The sequence below is a fragment of the Heptranchias perlo genome, chromosome 18 (genome assembly GCF_035084215.1).
Source record: "Heptranchias perlo isolate sHepPer1 chromosome 18, sHepPer1.hap1, whole genome shotgun sequence".
Classification (NCBI taxonomy): Eukaryota; Metazoa; Chordata; class Chondrichthyes; order Hexanchiformes; family Hexanchidae; genus Heptranchias; species Heptranchias perlo.
The window spans coordinates 31,565,613-31,586,383 of NC_090342.1; the positions used below are offsets into that span (position 1 = coordinate 31,565,613).

At 44.3% G+C, this 20,771-nt stretch overlaps 1 protein-coding gene across 1 annotated transcript in view; it reads left to right on the forward strand.

Moving 5' to 3' along the window:
- Positions 1–20,771, forward strand: part of LOC137334724 (sodium- and chloride-dependent GABA transporter 2-like) — a 72,376-nt gene that overhangs the window by 18,001 nt on the left and 33,604 nt on the right. Inside the window, exons 4-6 of the mRNA XM_067999633.1 lie at positions 7,133–7,267; positions 12,174–12,314; positions 14,817–14,904. Of these exons, the coding sequence (XP_067855734.1) occupies positions 7,133–7,267; positions 12,174–12,314; positions 14,817–14,904 (364 nt within the window). The remainder of the gene's footprint in view (positions 1–7,132; positions 7,268–12,173; positions 12,315–14,816; positions 14,905–20,771) is intronic.

Genomic DNA, 20,771 nt, shown 5'->3' on the forward strand with positions numbered 1-20,771 from the left:
TGGAATTCAGCTCTTTTGTCCATGTTTGGACCAAGGCTGTAATGAGGTCTGGAGCCGAGTGGTCCTGGCGGAACCCAAACTGAGCATCGGTGAGCAGGTTATTGGTGAGTAAGTGCCGCTTGATAGCACTGTCAACGACACCTTCCATCACTTTGCTGATGATTGAGAGTAGACTGATGGGGCGGTAATTGGCCGGATTGGATTTGTCCTGCTTTTTGTGGACAGGACATACCTGGGCAATTTTCCACATTGTCGGGTGGATGCCAGTGTTGTAGCTGTACTGGAACAGCTTGGCTAGAGGCGCAGCTCGTTCTGGAGCACAAGTCTTCAGCACTACAGCTGGGATGTTGTCAGGGCCCATAGCCTTTGCTGTATCCAGTGCACTCAGCCGTTTCTTGATATCACGTGGAGTGAATCGAATTGGCCGAAGACTGGCTTCCGTGATGGTGGGGATATCGGGAGGAGGCTGAGATGGATTATCCACTCGGCACTTCTGGCTGAAGATGGTTGCAAACGCTTCAGCCTTGTCTTTTGCACTCACGTGCTGGACTCTGCCATCATTGAGAATGGGGATGTTTGCAGAGCCTCCTCCTCCCGTTAGTTGTTTAATTGTCCACCACCATTCACGACTGGATGTGGCAGGACTGCTGAGCTTTGATCTGATCCGTTGGTTGTGGAATCGCTTAGCTCTGTCTATAGCATGTTGCTTCCGCTGTTTAGCATGCATGTAGTCCTGAGTTGTAGCTTCACCAGGTTGGCACCTCATTTTTAGGTACGCCTGGTGCTGCTCCTGGCATGCTCGTCTACACTCCTCATTGAACCAGGGTTGATCCCCTGGCTTGTTGGTAATGGTAGAGTGAGGAATATGCCGGGCCATGAGGTTACAGATTGTGCTGGAATACAATTCTGCTGCTGCTGATGGCCCACAGCGCCTCATGGATGCCCAGTTTTGAGCTGCTAGATCTGTTCTGAATCTATCCCATTTAGCACGGTGGTAGTGCCACACAACACGTTGGATGGTGTCCTCAGTGCGAAGACGGGATTTCATCTCCACGAGGACTGTGCGGTGGTCACTCCTACCAATACTGTCATGGACAGATGCATTTGCGACAGGTAGATTGGTGAGGACGAGGTCAAGTAAGTTTTTCCCTCGTGTTGGTTCGCTCACCACCTGGGTAGAGGTAGTGCAATTTTGAGGTTTGCGAATGATACAAAACTTGGCAATGTAGTAAATAGTGAAGAGGATAGTAGCTGACTTCAGGAGGACTTAGACAGACAGGTGAAATGGGCAGACAGATGGCAGATGCAATTTAATGCGGATAAATGTGAAATGATGCACTTTGGGAGGAACAACATGGAGAGGCAGTATATTCTAAATGGTACTATTTTGAGGAGGATGCAAGAGCAGAGGGACCTGGGGGTTCATATTCACAAATCTTTGAAGGTGGCAGGGCAAGTTGATAAGGCAGTTAAGAAAGCGTATGGGATACTTGGCTTTGTAAATAGGGGCATTTAATACAAAAACAAGGAAATCATGGTAAACATTTACAAATCACTGGTTAAGCCTCAGTTGGAGTATTGTGTACAATTCTGGGCACCACACTTTAGGAAGGATGGTAAGGCCTCGGAGAGAGTACAGAGAAGGTTTACCTGGATGATACCAGGGAAGGACTTCAGTTATGTGGAGAGATTGTAGAAGCTGGGATTGTTCTCAGAGCAGAGAAGGTTAGGCGGAGACCTAATAGAGGTATTCAAATTTATGAGGGGTTTTGATAGAGCAAGCAGGGAGAAATTGTTTCCTCCGGCAACTGGGTCAGTAACCGGAGATCATAGGTTTTAAATGATTGGCAAAAGAAGGAGAGGGGAAATGAGGAGAAACTTTTTCTCACAAAGGCTAACTAAGATCTCAAATGCATTACCTGAAAACATGGTGGAAACAGATTCCATAGGAACTTTCAAAAGGCAAGTAGACATGTACTTGAAGAGGACTAATTTGCAGGGTTATGGGGAAAAAGCTGGGTTGTGGGTCTAAATTGCATAGCTCTTGGAAAGAACCTGAACAAGCACGACAGGTAAAATGGCCTCTTTCTGTGCTGTAAGATTCAATGATTTATGTGACACAGAAAATGTATGAATAGCTGAAGAGATGAGGGTTGGGACAGGTAGAATTGGAAGCATAAGAAACTACCAAACAGAACAGGCTCCAGCAGCAGATCTATGCCAAGGGTGGAGACCGCCCCGTCATCAAGGTGCTCCGATGGAAGGTCCCCACCCAAGCACCAACCTGTGCTACCGTCCCCCGCCCCCCACCCCCACCAACAAAATGCCATAACACCTATCCAACACCACCACAATTCCTCCTGAAGAAAAGGTGGGAGCTATAGTTAGGGTCTGAAATGATTAAAGTCAATATTAAAGCCTGAGGCTGCAAAGTGCCTACTAGAAAGATATGGGGTAAAAATTTCCAGGCGGAAAACGGCCATAACAAGGGCTAATTTCAGGGAGCAACATCCTGTGCTCAAGAGACGCCCGAACAACTTCCACTCCGATATTGGGTTGTGCCATTTTTGTGGCGTCACTGGCAGACACCTAAAACAGGCATTAGGTGCCTATATATGTAAATGAGGATCCTAACATCTGTTTAGGCCCCCTTGCTGAAATTGGAGTGCTTTGAGCCAATCAGAAGCCAGGCTTGCTCTGCCCGGGATTCTTTAGTGGTTGTTGCGGCCCAAGCAATGACCGTCAACAAAAGGCATTAAAATAAAAGCCAGGAGGAGCAGGATTGCTCCCCCGACTCTACAGTGTGCATGATCGCCCCCTCCGCCCCCTCCCCTGTTGCCACTCGGATCTCCCTTCACAGGACTTATCTTTCGCCATTGCTGGCATGGCAAATGGACCGCCATTCGCCTTTTTAAAGTGGGCGAGCTGCTTATGGAAGTGTGATGCCCCATTTCGGACCCAAATACTGGCCTAGAAGAATTTCCTCCCCAGGGTACTTTTCCTTGAGCTTTCATTCAGCTTCGTTCAAATAGTGTAGAAGGTCAGAGCTGGAGTGGGATGGGGAATGAAAGTAACAAATGACAAGAAGCTCGGATTTGCACTAGCACACAAAATGGAGGTGATCAAAGCGATCACTTAATCTGCATTTGGTGTCCCCAGTGTTGAAGGGACCACACAGTGAGCACTGAATCCAGAATACCAGCTTGGAGGAAGTACATAAATTGCTGTCTCAGAGTGTTTGAGGGCCTGGAAAGTGGTGTGGGAGGAGGTGAATGGACAGGTCTTGCATCTGCTGCCCATGCACAGGAAGATGCTAGTGGAAGGAGAGTGGGTGGTAATGGTGATGGAAGAGTGAACCAGAGTGTCACAGAGTGAATGGTGTCTTCAGAAAGTGGGGAAGGGAGGGGAGGGGAAGATACGTTTGGTGTTGGGATCATGTTGGAGGTAATGGAACTGGCAGAAGATGGTCTATCAAATATGGAAGTTGGTGGGGTGGAAGGTAAAGATAAGAGAGATCATATCATGATTGTGAAAGGAGGTGATGGAGTGAATGCAGAAACTTGGGATTTGGGACAGACCCAGTCAAGGGTCCTATCTGTCACAGTGGAAGGAATTCCTTGGCTGAGGAAAACAAGGATGTTTGGGAAGCTCTGGTATTTTTGGAATAGTCAAAGATGAACCATGTAAAGATAAGGGATGGGTGCAAATTTGAATCATAGTTAATGATTTTCTCTAGATCAGGGCAAGAGCAGAAAGCAACATCAACACAGTCATCAATGTAATGGAATAAGAGGTCAGAGAAGGGACCTGAGTAGGACTGGAACAAAGACAGTTTAACATATCCGACCTATTAGTTTTTTGATTTTTTTTTGTGCTCATCAGGGAGAAAGAAGTCAGTAGTGTGAATGGGATACATGGGGGATGATTATAGCTTGGAGCCGGGAACCCAGCGTGTCTGTAGGTATTTGAGTTGGGAACCCGGAAGCCAAAGTATGCGTAGCAATCTGCGATTGCAACTCAATTGAAAGTAAGTACTCGTGCTTGTCGGGAAGGAAAGGAACTGTGAAGCGGAGAGGGGGAGGGTGGGAGAGAGATATCATGGGCCGTGGAAGAATACGGAGGGGTAGGGGGAACGTGGATGACATCGGGTGGGCCTTGGAGAAGATCAGAATGGGGGTGGGCCTACCATCGTTGGGGCGGGTCGGCCGATCGCGGCGTCCCATCACGCCAGGTGAGCTTGTTGGGCCTGGATGAAGTACTCCTGCTCTTCTGGGCCAACAAGCAGTATAATGAAGGCACTCACCTCATGGATCCGGCCCTTCCCGCCTGCTTTCACCTGACGTGAATTGGAACCGATGGGAAACCCAAAGAGGTGAGGTTAAATTTGTTTGACATTTCTAAGCATAAAATATTAAATACCTCAACTACCGCAATGTTGCGTGCGTATCCAAACGCGACGCACCTGGGTTAAACCCGGAAATGGGCACGTTGGAGCTGAGATGCCGCCTTGCTCCAAAATTCAACTCTTTTTACTGCCCATCTGCCCCAACCCACCCATTCTTGGCGGTTAAAATTATCCCCCTGGTATCCAGCATGAGGCGTTCCCAAGTCAGGTGTAGTACAGGATAAATAAGAGGCATTGGGGCTGATTTTTCTCTTCAGAAGGCCCTGTTAGAGCCTATTTCTAGGCATTCTAATGAGTAAAAATGGGCAGAGATCCTTCCTGGTTCTCTACCTCAGTATTGCCTGACGCGTATTTCTAGCAATATTATGGGTGGAGGCGGGAGCATCATATTTGAGTCTGGTAGGAAATTCAATTAATTTAAATGACTGGGAACCATAGATGCAAAGAAGTTTATAGGACAGAAGCAGGCCATTTGACCCATTTGTGTCTGTGCCAGCTCTTTGCTAGAGAAATTCAAAATTAATCCTGTTATGTGCTTTCCCTTAACCCTGCATCTTCCTCTGTTTCAAATATTTATCCCTTCAAGGATGCAAAGGTATTTGTATAAACCATTTCCTGCAGCATACCATTCTATGCTCCAACAACCCTCTGCATAAAGATATTTCCCCTAACTTCTCTCCTTACTCTCAGTGATAATTTTAAATTGATGACCTTCTTATCACTGACTGCCCAACCAGAGGAAGTAAGCTTTTCCTATTCGCCCATTCAAAGCCCTGCATATTTTTTTTTAAAAACTTCATTAAATACTTTCTCTGCTCCAGTGGAAATGCTCCCAGTATCTGAAGTCTCTCCTCATAACTATAATTTTCCATGCCTGGTTACCCTGGTGAATCTACACAGTACGCTTCTTGGGCTTTTATGTCCTTTCTATAATGGGGCACCCAAAACTGCACCCAGTGCTTTAAACTGTGGCCTAACCATTGCCTACTTCAAATTTATCATTACTTCTTTACTCTTGTAGTCTATGTTTCTATTCATAAAACTCAAAATGCTATTGGCCTTTTTTATGGCTTTATCTACTGACAGTCACACTTTCAAAGAATTATATATTTGAACTCTTAGCTCTCTCTGTTGATCTAACTCTTCAAGCCCTCTCCATTAAATGAATACTCCCATTCCTTGTTTTTCCTCCCAAAGTGTGTTACCCCTCACTTATCCATATTAAATTGCATCTGCTTCCTGTCTGTAAAGTTGTCAAGCATCTGTTTTTCGCTCAGAAGTCCAGCCTTTCCAACTCCTGTATGTGTTGTGTGTGGGGGAGCTGGAAAAGCAGCTGATCTGGAGCTCGCTTTGGTAAACCTGTAATCCACCGTGACTGACTTCTTCTGCGTGTGAGTTGAAACATCCTGCATGTGCAGAATAAGTGAGTCGCACTGGATCATGGGCTGATTAAAGTCAGTTCCAAATCATCTGTTTTCCAGGTTCCCTGGTTAGCAAGTATGTTTATGGATATTAAAAATGAATTGCTAACTTAAATGTGACTAGTTGGCAGAAAGTTGGCAGGGATCACCTTAAATTGATAATATGTTTTCAGTTTCAACTTACCATGACAATCCAAGAGGTCTGTCCTGCAGAGCCTACTGATAACCCTAGCAAAATCTTGATGAATACTGGTAATGTAAATATTAAGAGGTCAAGGTGAACCTTTTCATATTTGCAGGGTTGTAAATAATTCCCCTGAGACTGAGATTGAAACTTATAAAAGTCTTCAAATTTTGATGCCAATTATCATATCGCATGATGATGTTACAAGCCACGTTAATCTTGAACACCGTATAGCCAGTCACACTCAACATGATACAATTAAGGGTTAAAGTCGAATCTTGGCATGTTTTTCTACTTTCTTGCACTGTGTATAATCAGGATTGTTTTAGTGGATGAGTATGTTGATGACTGAAGTTAATTGTCCTACTAATGCACAATCCATTCGCAGGTATATGTTACAATTATGTTACGAATATGCTTAGGCCCTCTATATTTCTGGATATTATTCAATAGAAACCAAAGTGCACCTATGCACGCCTCTAAAATTGTCTTAGTGATCATGTCCAGCTTTTAACATTATTTTATATAGAGCTTTTGCATTTATTTTTCAATAATTTCTTGGTTCTCTCTTAAAGTAAACCCAACTCAGGACTAAAATCATTTTCCCATTTTCATATAACACAGTGGCACACACCAACGTGATCACTAATACATCACCGGTGTTGGGGAGTTATTGCCAGTAACTGCTCAATGAAAAGGGTGCTCCAATGTATGATAAGGCAGGTAGGCAGATCTAATAAACTGGTTTGTTTCTCCCTTGGTGCTGACAGTTAAAAACATTACAAAGATAATACAAATAGAAGCCAGATTTCACTTCAGTCTGGGGACTCATTTTAGAAGCTTCGGGTTTGGCAGCTTGTAGTTCCTACCCATGCTGAGATGAGAATCAACAAATCGGAAAGTTTTAGGGGGAAAAAACAAACCAATTATAATTATTTTTTCTAAACAAAACTATTAATTCATAAGAATGCTAATGTTTAGGAACAGATAAAGCAATCCAGAAGTAAATTTCATGTGTAAACATATCACAAATGTGCTGAAAACAATGAGGAAATTCAGGGCCAATGTTTTTTACTTAAAAAATGTACGACTAATCCTTTTTACTATCCTGCTTCCACCCAGGTGCATTCCTGATTCCATATTTTGTATTCCTCTTTACCTGTGGAATCCCAGTGTTTTTCCTTGAAATTGCCCTTGGACAGTACACTAGTCAAGGTGGAGTCACAACTTGGAGGAAGATCTGTCCCCTCTTTGAGGGTAAGTTGTTTTAAGGAAGTGATTCTTCAAAGCGATTTGAAGAAACTAACAATGTAAATTTGAGAGATGTTGGGCAAAGAGAGAGCCAGAGTGGGAAATGGAGTTAGAAACCATTAGTTGGAGCTACATTTTAGAGGCAAATGCTATTTGGTTTGTTGTCTCTTGTAAGTTGTGCCTGGTTTTGTGTTCCCATGTTTCAGTGCCTGCAGCAAATCTCAAAGGTGCTTTATGCTAATCACTGTTAGAACTGAGGAGAGTGTAACTGAGGTAACTGCCATCGTAATTCAGGCACGTAACCAAGTTAACTACACTGAAACTGTCGTCCACACACTCCAATATATGAAATTTAACTTGACAGAATCACCCTGCAATGAAAGAGATTGGAGTCCTGTGAGTTGACCTACAAATATAGAGTAGTGGTGTCATATCAAGGAGCTACAACAGGGAGAAATAGGATCCTGTGCTGTGCTCACAGTGCCCCACAGAACAATTTCCAAACCTTGGAGGGATTGATGGACAACGTACCAATCAAAGGCAAGACACCTCCCTGCAGTAACAGAGGGATAAACTGAAGGATGACCCTGCTATCCCCACAGCTAGCCATTTTATAAGCCTCCCACAGGGCAGCATTGGCAAAGAGCAGTTGGCTGCCCGACCTCTTTCACAGAACATTGTGCATGGGTCAGGGATAGAGCATGAAAGATTGGAGAAAGTAACGGCAATGACAGGCTACAATTTCCTCTTTTGAACTTGAGTGCAAATAATCATGGATTGAGCACCTAGAGGAAAATTCAGAGGGGAGGATTATATGCTTGTAATGGATCCTGCCTATTTTCTTTCCATTACTGATGCGTGGTCCTACCCTTCCAATTTTTCTCTACGTGTTCTAACTAGGTGATTATTTATGTGCAAAAGGGGAAGGTCTGCCTCAATATCTTTTTACTGCCTCACTCGGGTGATCTTTGTATGTCATTCACCAGCTTTCAGCTTCTTAAAAGTCCTGTTTGCTGGACATTTAACTGCTTCTTTGTGACAGGAGTCAGTGTTCATGATTCTTGATGTTTACCTGTAGTTCCCCTCCCCCTTTGTTTTATTCGGTCCTAAAAAGGGACACAATTTTTAACTTCTAATTTCTGGTTCAAACGAACCTGAAAAAGGTATTAAGAGGTATGGGGCTAAAGCGTGTAAATAGAGTTAGGTCAAAGATCAGCCATGATCTCCTTGAATAGCAGAACAGACTCGAGGGGCTAAATGGGGGGAATTTTAATCACCCCACGACAGGAGGGTTAGTGGCGGGGGGGTAGGTTAAAATTTCAAAAATGGGGAAACCCGCCTCCAACGCGGGTTTTAATTGAGGCGGGTTTGGGTGCGGCCAAGTAACCCGCTCTCGAGAGCCGGGTCCATCATTATAATATGTTATTATGAGATTTTGGCAGCAATTTGAAATTAACGCCTCCAGCAAGGGTTTTCCGGGACTCGGGAAACTCGTCAGTGAAATGGAAGCGAGATTGAGCGGCACTTCATGGGAATGGTTAAAGGGCAGGTGTCCCGATATGAATAAAGGCTCAGTGCTCACAACTGCTTTCTCAGTTCCCTCTGGGAAACGGTTTGCTGAGAGTTCATGTGGTGACAGACGTATTGGTAAAGTTTGGAAATGCTCACACAGAGAATAACAGGATGGGGAACGCCAGGGCTGCTTTAGATTGGACTTCAGTCGAGGAAGACGATTACCATCCACAGCAGCAGGGTTGTGCTGTGGTGGGAGCTGCAGGTGGACAACAGAGAGGTGGATGACAGAGACGTGATCAACAGAGGGGCCGAGTTTGTAGAAGGCACTACCCACCCAGCAGGGTGTACAGACAGAGGCTCAGCTTCCTTGACCTCTCTGAAGAGCAGTGCTTCCTGAAGCTGAGATTGTCACATCAGGTGGTCACAGCCTCCTAGAATAAAAGCTGCTCCCTACTGGACTTGGTGTCCTCGCATTACCAGTCCCTGTGAAAGTTACCACTGCTGTCAATTTTTTTGCCTCTGACTCCTTCCAGGAAGCCACTGGATACATATCGAGGGTCGTTCAGTCGGCTGCGCATACATGCATAAGCCAGGGCTGTGGCTTATGTCAATTTTGCCTGTGATGACAATAGCCAGAATGTGTGGGCACCCGAATTTGCATTTCTGGCTGGCTTCCCACAGGTACAGGGTTCCAGTGATTGCCCACCCGTAACAAACCGAGGATCACCAGATCAACCAGGAGTATTCATCAACCACAAGGGAATTTGTTCCATCAATGTACAGCTGGTGTGCAACTACAAGAGGTTCATGCAGGTCTGCGCCAAATTCCCTGGCACCCAACACCAGACCAGCCGCTCACATTGCTGATGCCAGGAATGCCCTAATAGCTCGAAGGTTCAGTTAGTTACTCTCACTGGACCAAAGTAACTATCGCATCCCTCGGCAACGCCCCCCCACTCCACTCACACAAAGCAACCATCCACCCATTGCACAAGCCCCAATTGGTTCCACCAATTTATGTCTCCACATTCATCACCAACCCACTGAAAAGGTGAGTTGCCACTTGGCACGCAAGGTTGGGCAACATGGGGAAGTGGTGCAAATTAATAAATTTTATGTGAGGTCATAACCAAAGGAAACTTAATAGCGTAACATTTTCAAACACCCGTGTGCATTTCCTTGGTGAATTGCAATGTTAATCACTTTGTTTGCCTACCACTCCTACATGGTGTCACCCTGTGGTTTCAGCAGAGGTAGAGGCAGGCTGCTCATATTCCTGCCCTGACTGCTGTGATGCTCTTGGCCGATAACCTCTGGGTTTTGGAGCCCGTGAGGGCTCTACCAAAGACTGCTCCACCTGCACTTGTGCAGGGGCAGACTCGGCCATCGGGAGATGAGGTAGCATGTCAGGTACTGGTTGAGGTAGGGGGGGAACAACAGGTGAGATGTGGGAGCATTTTGAGTGGAGCTCCCACTTTCATGGGCCAGCAGCACATCACTCCTACTGTTCTGCTGGAGAGCAGCTTGGTGTATATCAGTGATGCCTTGTAAGGCCACGGATAAGGTATCTATCATTGTGTTTAAGGCGGTAGACATGCTGACATCCAAAGTATGCACAGCCGTGGGCATGGCCTGCATGGACTGGTTTGATTGCCACAATTGAAGTTCCATGGAGGCGGCCACTCTCTCCATGGCAAACATTCTCGCAATGGCCTATGACATCAATCCACAAATGCTCGAGCTGGACTCCTCCATCCTCTCCGCTATTGTGAACAGTGTGCGTGGCACGTCTTCCAGTGCCTCACATATTTTCTGCTGTCCACCTATGATCCTCCTTTTCATCGATGGCTCCCACGGTTCAGCATCTGTGTCCAGCTGAGGAGAGCTTGGAGAGGAGTGCGCCCTCCAACGCGGACTCTCCACAGCTGTCCCTGCCACCACTCTCTCCTCGTGCTAACTTGTGAACTGTGAGTCACCAGGTGAAAACCCAATTAGCTGTCTAACTGGACCTACTAAAGTGTGATTATCTGCTCTGGTGTATGGTAATATGTCCTGTGACAGTGCACCCTTATAAGGAATCAGCTCCTTTGAAGAATCATTGTCAAGAAAGTCGATGGACTTCTGTTCTAGGCTTGAAGGCCCTGAAGGAGAGAAGAAATGGATATGAATTAGTATTGGCAATGTAAAAATGTTGCCACTCAGCATAATTATGCTCATCATATTTCACTCGTTGCTGAAATCAAGTCAACATGACTAAGTCTTGTACGAGATATTTAATTCTGTCACCAGGCAGCTGCGAAGTCCCAGTATCTCCAACTCCTGATGGTCAGTGATGCTGATATGCCACTGATCTCCATGGACTCCTCCTCAGATGATGTCAGCTGCACAATCTGTGACAGGCTACCTCCGGTCCTCTCCCTCTTCCTTGTGTTTTATGCTTGTTTCTTCTGCAACAGGGGAACGACAGAACTATGAGTCACTATAGGTCACGTATTCACCCGATAGTCACCCTCACCTAATGCACTGCATCTATCAGGCAGATGCATCGTATTGCATAAGGATTGGGGTAAGTGGCAGTGTTGGATGGATAAATGGGAAAGTGAGGAAGTGCATAGAAAGTGAACAATGGGTGCTTTTGAAACTTAAGTGGATGTGAGGAGTGATGTGCTGTAGCACGCTTAACAGGACAGAGTGAGGGGGGGGGGGTGGGGGGGTAGTGTGCACTATAGGATGTGGGTGAATCTGCAACTGTACTCACCTTTCCTGACCTGCTTAGGTCATTAAAGTGATTCCTGCACTGGTCCAGGTACAGGGCAGCTGCTGCTGACCTCCTCAACCATCTTCAGCCACGCCTTCTTGGTGACCACAGCAGGTTTCCTCTTCCCGTTGCTGGGGAAGATTATCTCCTTCCTGCTCCTTACTGATGTACCAGCAGTTCATCAAGTGATGCGTCGTTAAAGCGGGGCGCAGCCTTTGAGTGTCCTAGTCCATCTTTAAAGTTTAACCTCTCTTTACAGACCTTCCCAACTCCTCCAAATTCCATCTTTGAATTGGCCCTTTAAATAGTCGAGTTGAGATCGCGTCATGTGGGTGCACATCACGCCCGCTGTCACGCATTGGAGATGCGAAACCCTGAAGTAAAATTATAATTAGGTTGCCATGTTGAAATTGGACTTTTGAAACGTCTTCTGGGTGTCGTGCCCCCTGTCGCCTCCCCCCTGCTCAGAACCTGCCTCTGCGTTATTACGTCCCATGGTATCAGATATAGCAGATAGACTATTATTTTTATTTAGTTAGAGTCTATCCCGCAATAGCGACTTTTTTATTAGGTTGGCATTCTGTACTATGATAAGAAATTTACTTGCAGTGTGCTTACTTTCTCTCTTCCTTATGGCAGGTATTGGTTATGGTACACAACTGGTCGATGTGTACCAGGTCATTTATTACATCCTTATTCTGACCTGGGCTATCTTCTACCTTTTCAATTGTTTCTCTGCTGAACTGCCATGGGCTCGCTGCGGACAAGAGTGGAACACAGGTAACAGCATAGATGGTGAAGATCTTGGGGGAGAAATTGGTTCTGGCCGGAAGTTGGCGTTAAATCTTTATAAAAATTCATTCGCAGGATGTGGGCGTGATGGCAAGGCTGGTATTTATTGCCCATTCCTAGTTGCCCTGAGAGCTAGGTCACTGCAGTCAGTGTGGTACTCTTCATACCGGTTTGATACAACTGAAATGGCTCACTAGGCCACTTCAGAGAGCAGTTAAGAGTCAACCATGTTGAAAGGGTTTAAGGGTAAACACAGCAACTACAGGTCAGTCAGTTTAATCTCGTTGTTGGGAAACTTTTAGAAACAATAATCCAGAACAAAATTAGCAGTCACTTGGACAAGTGTGGATTAATTAAGGAAAGCCAGAACAGATTTGTCAAAGGCAAATCGTGTTTAACTAACTTGTTTGAATTTTTTGATGAGGTAACAGAGAGGGTTGATGAGGACAATGCGGTTGACAGAGTAGATAGAGAGAAGCTGTTCCCATTGGCAGAAGTTTCGAGAACCAGAGGAAACAGATTTAAGGTAATTGACAAAAGAACCAAAGGCGACATGAGAAAATTCTTTTTACGCAGCGAGTGGTTATGATCTAGAATGCGCTGCCTGAAAGGGTGGTGGAGGTGGATTCAATCATGGCTTTCAAAAGGGAATTGGATAAGTACTTGAAGGAACAAAATTTGCAGGGCTATGGGGAAAGGGTGGGGGAGTGGGACTAGCTGGATTGCTCTTGCAGAGAGCTGACACGGGCTCGACGGGCCAAATGGCCTCCTTCTGTGCTGTGTAACCATTCTATGATTTGTGACTGGAGTCACACATAGGCTAGACTGGGTAAGGACAGGAGGTTTTTTTTCCCCTAAAGGACATTAATGAACAAGTTGGGTTTTTACAACAATCTAATAGATTCATGGTCACTTTTACTAATACCAACTTTTATTAAGGGCCACAGTTACCTTCACAACCACAGACAGTGCTGTCCATGCCCTGGTGCAGGGCTGCAGTTGATACTGCAACAGGTGACACAGCTCAGTGACAGCACCCCTCATGAAACGGAAGCGCCTCACACACTGCTCCTCAGTCAGGTTCAGGTAGGAAATGCGATTCCTGAAGACATGCATGATGTCAGGCCTCCTGCGCCCTCCCCTCCTTTGCCCTCTTTTGGCAGCATCTCCTGGTCTGTGCAGTCTTCCTCGCTCCTCCTTAGCCCCAAAGGTACATTCGGTAGAACACACATTATTAACACTAATTGTGCTGAAGGCAAAACACAGAAAGGCACCTGCACTTCCTAAAAGTGATTCAGGAAAAAATTTAAACACTGCTACTGCAGCCAAAAAAAGGCCCACAAACCCACTAGCAGCTAAAACAACTAACCAGTGAGTTACCTGAATGGAGGTGATGATCTCTTTAAATAAAAGAAGAGAAGAAAGAAAGAACTTGCATTTATATAGGGCCTTTCATGACCTCAGGATGTCCCAAAGCGCTTTCAGACAATTAAGTACTTTTGAAGTGTAGTCGCTGTTGTAATGTAGGGCATGAGGCAGCCAATTTGCACAGCAAGCTCCCACAAACAGCAATATGATAATGGCCAGATAATCTTTATAGTTATGTTGGTTAAGGGCACCAGGGAAAACTCCCCTGCTCTTCTTTGAAATAGTGCCATCTTTTACATCCACCTGCGAGGGCAGACAGGGCCTCAATTTAACATCTTTTCCGAAAGACAGCACTTCCAACAGTGCAGCATTCCCTCAGTACTGCACTGGAGAGTCAGCCTGGAATATGTGCTCAAGTTGCTGGAGTGGGACTTGAACCCAAAACCTACTGACTCAGAGGTAAGAATGCTACCACTAAGTCATGGCTGACAAAGCGTTTGCTGCTCTTTGGGATCTGTGTGCACCTGTAGTAAAAAGAAAGAAAGAACTTGCATTTATATAGCACCTTTCATGACTTCAGGACGTCCCAAAGCACTTTACAGCCAATGAAATACTTTTTGGCGTGTAGTCACTGTTGTGCTATCGGAAATGCAGCAGCCAAAAATCTGCACAGCAAGATCCCACAAACAGCAATGAGATAAATGATCAGATCATCTGTTTTAGGTGTTGGTACAGTGAACTGACCTTGGACCATAATGCAGCTGGTACATGTATAATCATTTGGCAATGCATAATGCATTGGGAGTGCACCAGGGTCAAGGGCAGGTTGTCTGGCAACAGCAGCTCTCAAAGGGCCGTTGCCCGCACTAAAAAGTAATGCTGAACATGGGTGTATTGGCTGTGGCAAAAGGCCCCACATTAGAACGGCTCCATTCAATGAATCAACTTTGAAGATCCTGCAAAGAAGGGTTGTCCTTTCTGGAGCAGACAGCCATTCTCCAGTGACGCTCAGCACCAGAGTGGTCTGATTTTCTAATCTCTAGAAGTAAAGATCCTTTTTCATGGTTTGATATTCCCAGAAGATTTTGTCAACACCTAACTGTATTGCTTATGGATTTACAGATAACTGTGTGGAACTTACAAAGAACTCTTCAGCTAACAACTGGACAAAAGGATTAAATGCCACCTTACCTGTTATTGAGTTCTGGGAGTAAGTAAAGCTGAATTGCTACTATCAGTGATTTTGTAAATTAAGAAGAAGCTAGTTTGTCTCTGGAAAGGATGGTAATTCTCATGTTGTACTGGGTGCACCTTCTTATGAATATGGGCCAGGAATTACAAAGCTGCAGCTAACTCAATGGCCCTGAAATGGTGCCATAGAATATCAATATACGAACACATGTTCATCTGAAATTCCTCTCCCTGCTATTGATTTCTGAGTGATTTCAGAGTAATTTCAAAGCCAATATCGACCAATCCTGATTTATAAAAAAGTGGCCACTGAGGATGTGAAAAAGTACAAATTACCTTCCTACTTGAATGAGGATTGTAATTCAAAATGGCCATTCAGTTTGTATGTGATACCTCCTGCCTCCTATTCTCCACCTTCTCGGCACATCAGGTGAGAGATTGTTAGGTATTCCTGTAGAAGATCTAGCAGCAGTACCAATGTGTCCACTCCATTTCAGAATGGTCACGAGTTATCCTCTTTGTTGTTTTTTAACTTCATTTTAACGTTGTATCTCTTATATTTTTGCTCACATGTTGGTTTGCTAAGTCATTTTCACTTACCTCAATGATTGATTGTAAGGACTGTTGGGATAATTACTTCCTTATCCTTTTAACAGATTCGTAAAGCTAGAGACAGTAATATGTCTGAGATTTAACTTCATTTATTCTTGCTTCAAAACATTCATTGTTTAACATTCCATACTGAATAGTACACATCTGCCTCATGTCTGAAACTATCTGTGCAGGGAACTTCTAGGGGGAAATCGCGAGAATAGCTTATCCAAGCCTATTCACGTTACCTGGTCTTGTTGGCAAAGCAAAAGTTCCTCTGGAGTCAAAGATTGGAGCTCTTTTTATACCATTTTCAACTTCCTGTTGGATGCATCACCGTCGGGTGTTTTATGACCCACGTTCTTTGAACAGATAGCTAGACATGAGAGGCCACATATCTTTTCATACCGTATTGTTACTTCCCGTCATTGCTTTCCCGAGCCATAGCTTTGTTGTACAAACCTTTGATGTATGCTCTATAGCAATCTGTTTCCTTTTATATTGCAGCAATCTCCTTTCTTACTCTCCCGTGCTGTGATCAAAAGCCTGTGTTTTAAAAGCCTATGAGCTATAAATTTGGCCGTGTAGTGTCCGTTGTTTTGGTGCTACACGGCCTCCGGAATGTCTAAGATGGCGTCTGGGATGCGTGCGCATGCTTCTAGTGTGACGTGTGCCGGATGCCATATTTGTAAAGGGTTTAGCGCATGCACAGATAGCGAACGCTGGCAACATGTGAAGTAAGGAGAATATGCGTTTGATCAGCATGCAATGCTGATTTAAAGGGATAGACACCATTTTGGCACTTAATGCTTCAATCAACACACTGCCTTAACCACGACCAGCTAAACATGAGTTAGAGTGCCTGGAGGACCCCCCACCAGCGCCATTTAAAGGGATCATGCAGGATTTACAGGTTAGTTGATGGATTATTGCTTTTGGCTACTGCTACATTTGTACCTGTTTTTGGAGGTCTCCTATACTTGAATACTAGGATGAGGGGATATAGACTAACATTTAGAGCCAGGACTTGCAGGAATTAAGTTAGGATGTGCTTCTATATGCAAAAGGTGGTAGAAGTTTGGAATGCCCTTCTGCAAATGGCAGTTGATGCTAGCTCAATTGTGAACTTTAAATCTGAGATTGGTAGATTTCTGAGAACCAAAGTTATTAAGGAATATGGGGCTAAGGCGGGTATATGGAATTAGGTCACAGATCAACCATGATCTCATTGAATGACAGAACAGGCTCGAGGGCTAAGTGGCACTGCCAATTACTGCCTCCTGTTATGCGCCACCTTCTCCTGCAAGAAAGCGAGACGTGTGTCGATGAGTGTCCTGCAAGATGTCTGAGTGATGTGCCTGTTATGGTTGAATAGCTGCCAATGTGTGTGGCCTGTGAGTTGTGGGTGTGCGGCTTGCAACAGTGGTAATGTGTGAGGGTGAGAGGAAGCATCTGATTGGAAGAGTTGACTATTGATTGAAAGAGTTTGTTGGTATGTGAGTGATGGCGGTGTAGTGCATGGAACAACGGCTAGTAGTGCAAATGGTAGGAGATGCCACTTGACAGTTTGCCTCACTCATTCACCTTGACCACTCATGTCAAAGCATTGAACGTCTTCCTGAACTGTATCCATGTTCGTGGTGCTTTGCACCTGGCATTGTTTGTGTCCCCTACTGCCTCCCACTGCCTCTTGAGCATATGTCTGGAAGGCCTCTTGTCACCACCCCCCACCCCCCACCCCTGCAGATATAGGATGCCCCTCCTTCTGTCCACCTTCTGCACCAAGGCCTCTACTGCATCAGCAGAGAACCTTGGTGCTGCACTCTTGCAGGCCTTGTACAAACTCAGATCGGCAGATTGGTGAGGTCTGGCATGCAGATTGGAAGATGTGGGATTTAGTAGTGTGCAACCTTTATTCAATGTTTTAATATAACTCATCAGTTTGTAAACATAGGGACGGGACCTGCATCTGTATTTTACATGTGTGATGCCTGATCCCTGTTCAGACTCTTATTTTTTGCAAATAAGAGGTCCAGGCTGCCTTTAAGGGTTGCAGCCTGCCTTTAAGAGATGCGAGCAATTCACCCGAGATTTGGGCTCCCCCTGCTGGTGAGAAGTGCAAATGTGGTGGAATTTTCTTGTGTCAAGGCCTCCATGTTGCGCTTCACTAAGGTAAGTGACTAGGCAGCATGAATGTCTCGGGCTGCCTGCGCGGAATCACTGGGCATGGGTTGATCGCGGACCATGATGCCTACACCCCGTTCCGGGGGTTATCGAATTTAACTCCCAATGTGTTTTGTTCCTAACAAGCCTTTTAAGCTCGCTATTATTCACCTAGCTTATTTATTTAATAACCTATATGTTCCTATCCGTACAGTATAATGTCTTCGGCCCTGAAACTCATCCTCTCCAATATTATCAGTCATTGAGGGGAAAAGATGGGATTTGTAAGAACACAATTTAAACTAATTCTGTCTACATTATTGTTCTGTCTTTGTTAGGAATAAAAGTAATGTAAAAATATATCTATATTCTTTCATTCCCCACTTTGAGGCTAATCCTCCTTTTATTTTCCCGTCAGAGCTAATATTTTTATCGTACTCTTTCTTATCTCAACTTGTTTCAAGGTTTTTTTTAAAAACAAGCAAACTATCATTGCAAGGACAATGTGTTCGAATAGCTGTGCTACTAGCAGGAATGCAGAAGCTGTTCTTACCCAGAGATGCTATATACCACCTCCCACTATTCATGGTTCCCAGGGTTGCGATAGACTGTTGAAAATCATTATTCTGCAGCAGAATTCCCTGAGAAGTGCTGGAGCATTGCAACATAGATTTAACACTCAAGAAACGAGTGGAATTGGATGGCCAAAATTTACAACTGCTCGTAAGACCTCTGCCTGGAGGGTAAAGTTTACTTGAATTTCTGTAACATTATGGATCCCAATAGGCACCAATATTTTATCCCCAATTCTAGTCATTTTGGTTGGTGTAAAGCTAAATTTTGTTCACCAAACCATTCATATGGTGCGTAACGTAATACCTTCCTCTCTCCGAACATTAGTTCTCCTTGAGTTCCATCGATCAACCCATATAGTGAAGTTAGGGGATTCTTCATCCAGAGTGAAGCCACATGCTAACAATGAGCTCTGAAGCACATCACAGCTGCATAACCAGGCACCACCTTTCCTGGAACACCAAGAGGTATCTGGGGCTTTCCAGACTACCTCATCCCTTCTAACAAGTATCCTAGGATAGTTTACAAACTCCTTGCTTATATCATCTTCCAACAAATCTATCGAGTCCACTTTAAATATTTCCATTGGTCTTACATCAACAGATAACAACAGTGTTGCCACTATCATTGGAATCAGTCCGAAATAATATCACTCTGCTTGCAAGATTTCCTGGCCTAATACACCAATTCAAATCTTCGCACCTTACACCAATCCATATTCCCATCTGATTTCCAGATTTTCATTTGTTTGCCTAATATAAAATTTGGTATCCAATTGTTTTCCATATCATTTAATCCCTTTTTTGATCTGATTAAGTAAAAGAAAAACCCTCCATACATACTACACGTAATTGCCTTTGAGATCAGATGTTCCCTATAGTCTTTGTTGTTCTGACATAACATCCCGTCTGCTTATTTAATCCTTTAAACAATCCTTTTAATCGCTTGTACATTGTTTTTATCATGCTCCCACATTCTTTTTATGTGATTTTATTCCCAAATTGTACATAGTAAAATCGTGAACCATTTCTCTTAGCACTGCATGTTGAATTCTACATACATACGATTACAAAAATCGGAATGCAAAGAAGCAAAAGAAACATTTAACAGAGTAGGAAAATTCTGAATCGCACATCACTATTAGTCCATTATTTGGTACTTCTCCTTATCTCGGACATTTCATTGATTCATCTTGGTTGTTATATATGGGATCTTGCCTTGTTGCCTTTAAAATGAATTCGCAGTTCAAACAATTGCCACAATTGATGAATGTTAATTTATTTGCCTTCATGTCTTCACCAGAAATATTGAAAATTTAAAGTTTTAGTGCATCGTTCTGTCAGGTAAATAGCGACCCGCCTTGCACTGCCAATTATCATTGGTAACAGAAGCATTCAGGTACTCTGGTACCTCTTTCCTGACTGGTCACAACAAAATCCATCAGGGCAGCAAGGAACATCCATGCCATCCTTTCAATCTAAAAAGAAATAACATATTTCTTAGAGAGAGGAATGTATTGCGTTACACACCATATGTATGGTTTGGTGAACAACATTTTGTTTTACACCAAGCAAAATGACTAAATTGGGGATAAAGTATTGGTGCCAGTTGGGGTCCACAACATTACAGGTTAGAATTTAATCAGAAATTATCCAAATTTCTGAACTGAAAAGGGGAGGCCTTTCAATGGCGTGTACCCCTGAAAGGGTTCAGTGGGAACGGTATGCTTTAACATATCTGTCAAACTGTAACTTTGTAATTCTCCAAAGCTACTTTTACATAAAAAAACTCTTTGTGCATTTTAATAGTGGTATAATGTAAATTACAGCCAAAATAAATCCATACCACACATCTTTAACTTAAAATGTATAAAGCCAAACACTTTTTATGAAAGCACAAAGGTTTTCCCATATTCCGGGGGCACAATCTTAAACTGAAATGAACATGCTTTTAACAACTACATTCACACTCTCATAACAACTCCTTAATCACACTCAATCTTTCAAGCCATATTTGCTCTCATCCACCTTAAAATATTGATTCCTTGTTATGTTTTGATTAACTCAAATGCCAAATTTTATGTGATAATCTCAAGTCGCGAGCTAGAGATTGTTCACATAATTTACATAACCAGTTTTCTAATGTGGCCACCAATAGAAAAGCAGTATTTATAATTTGAGTATTTGGTCAGACACTCAGGGCCCGATTTTAGCAGGGCTGCGGGTTCTCGGCGGGTGGGCCAGCGGGCACGTGGGTAACGCGCCCGGTGAAATTAGTGGGCTTCCCGCGCGATCGTAGCAGGCAAACCACTAATTGGATCCACTTACCTGCTCCTCCGGGTTCCCCGCTGCTGGTCTGCGCATCGGGCGGGCTGCGCATGCGCAGTAAGATCTGTCAGCTGGAGGCACTCTATTTAAAGGGGCAGTTCTCCACTGACAGATGCTGCAACCAAAAACAAAGATGGAGCAGCCCAGGGGGAAGGCTGCTCCCAGTCTAAAGATGCCTCACCCCAGGTATCAATACATGGGGTGAGGAGGAGGGGGAGGACAGAGATCGTCC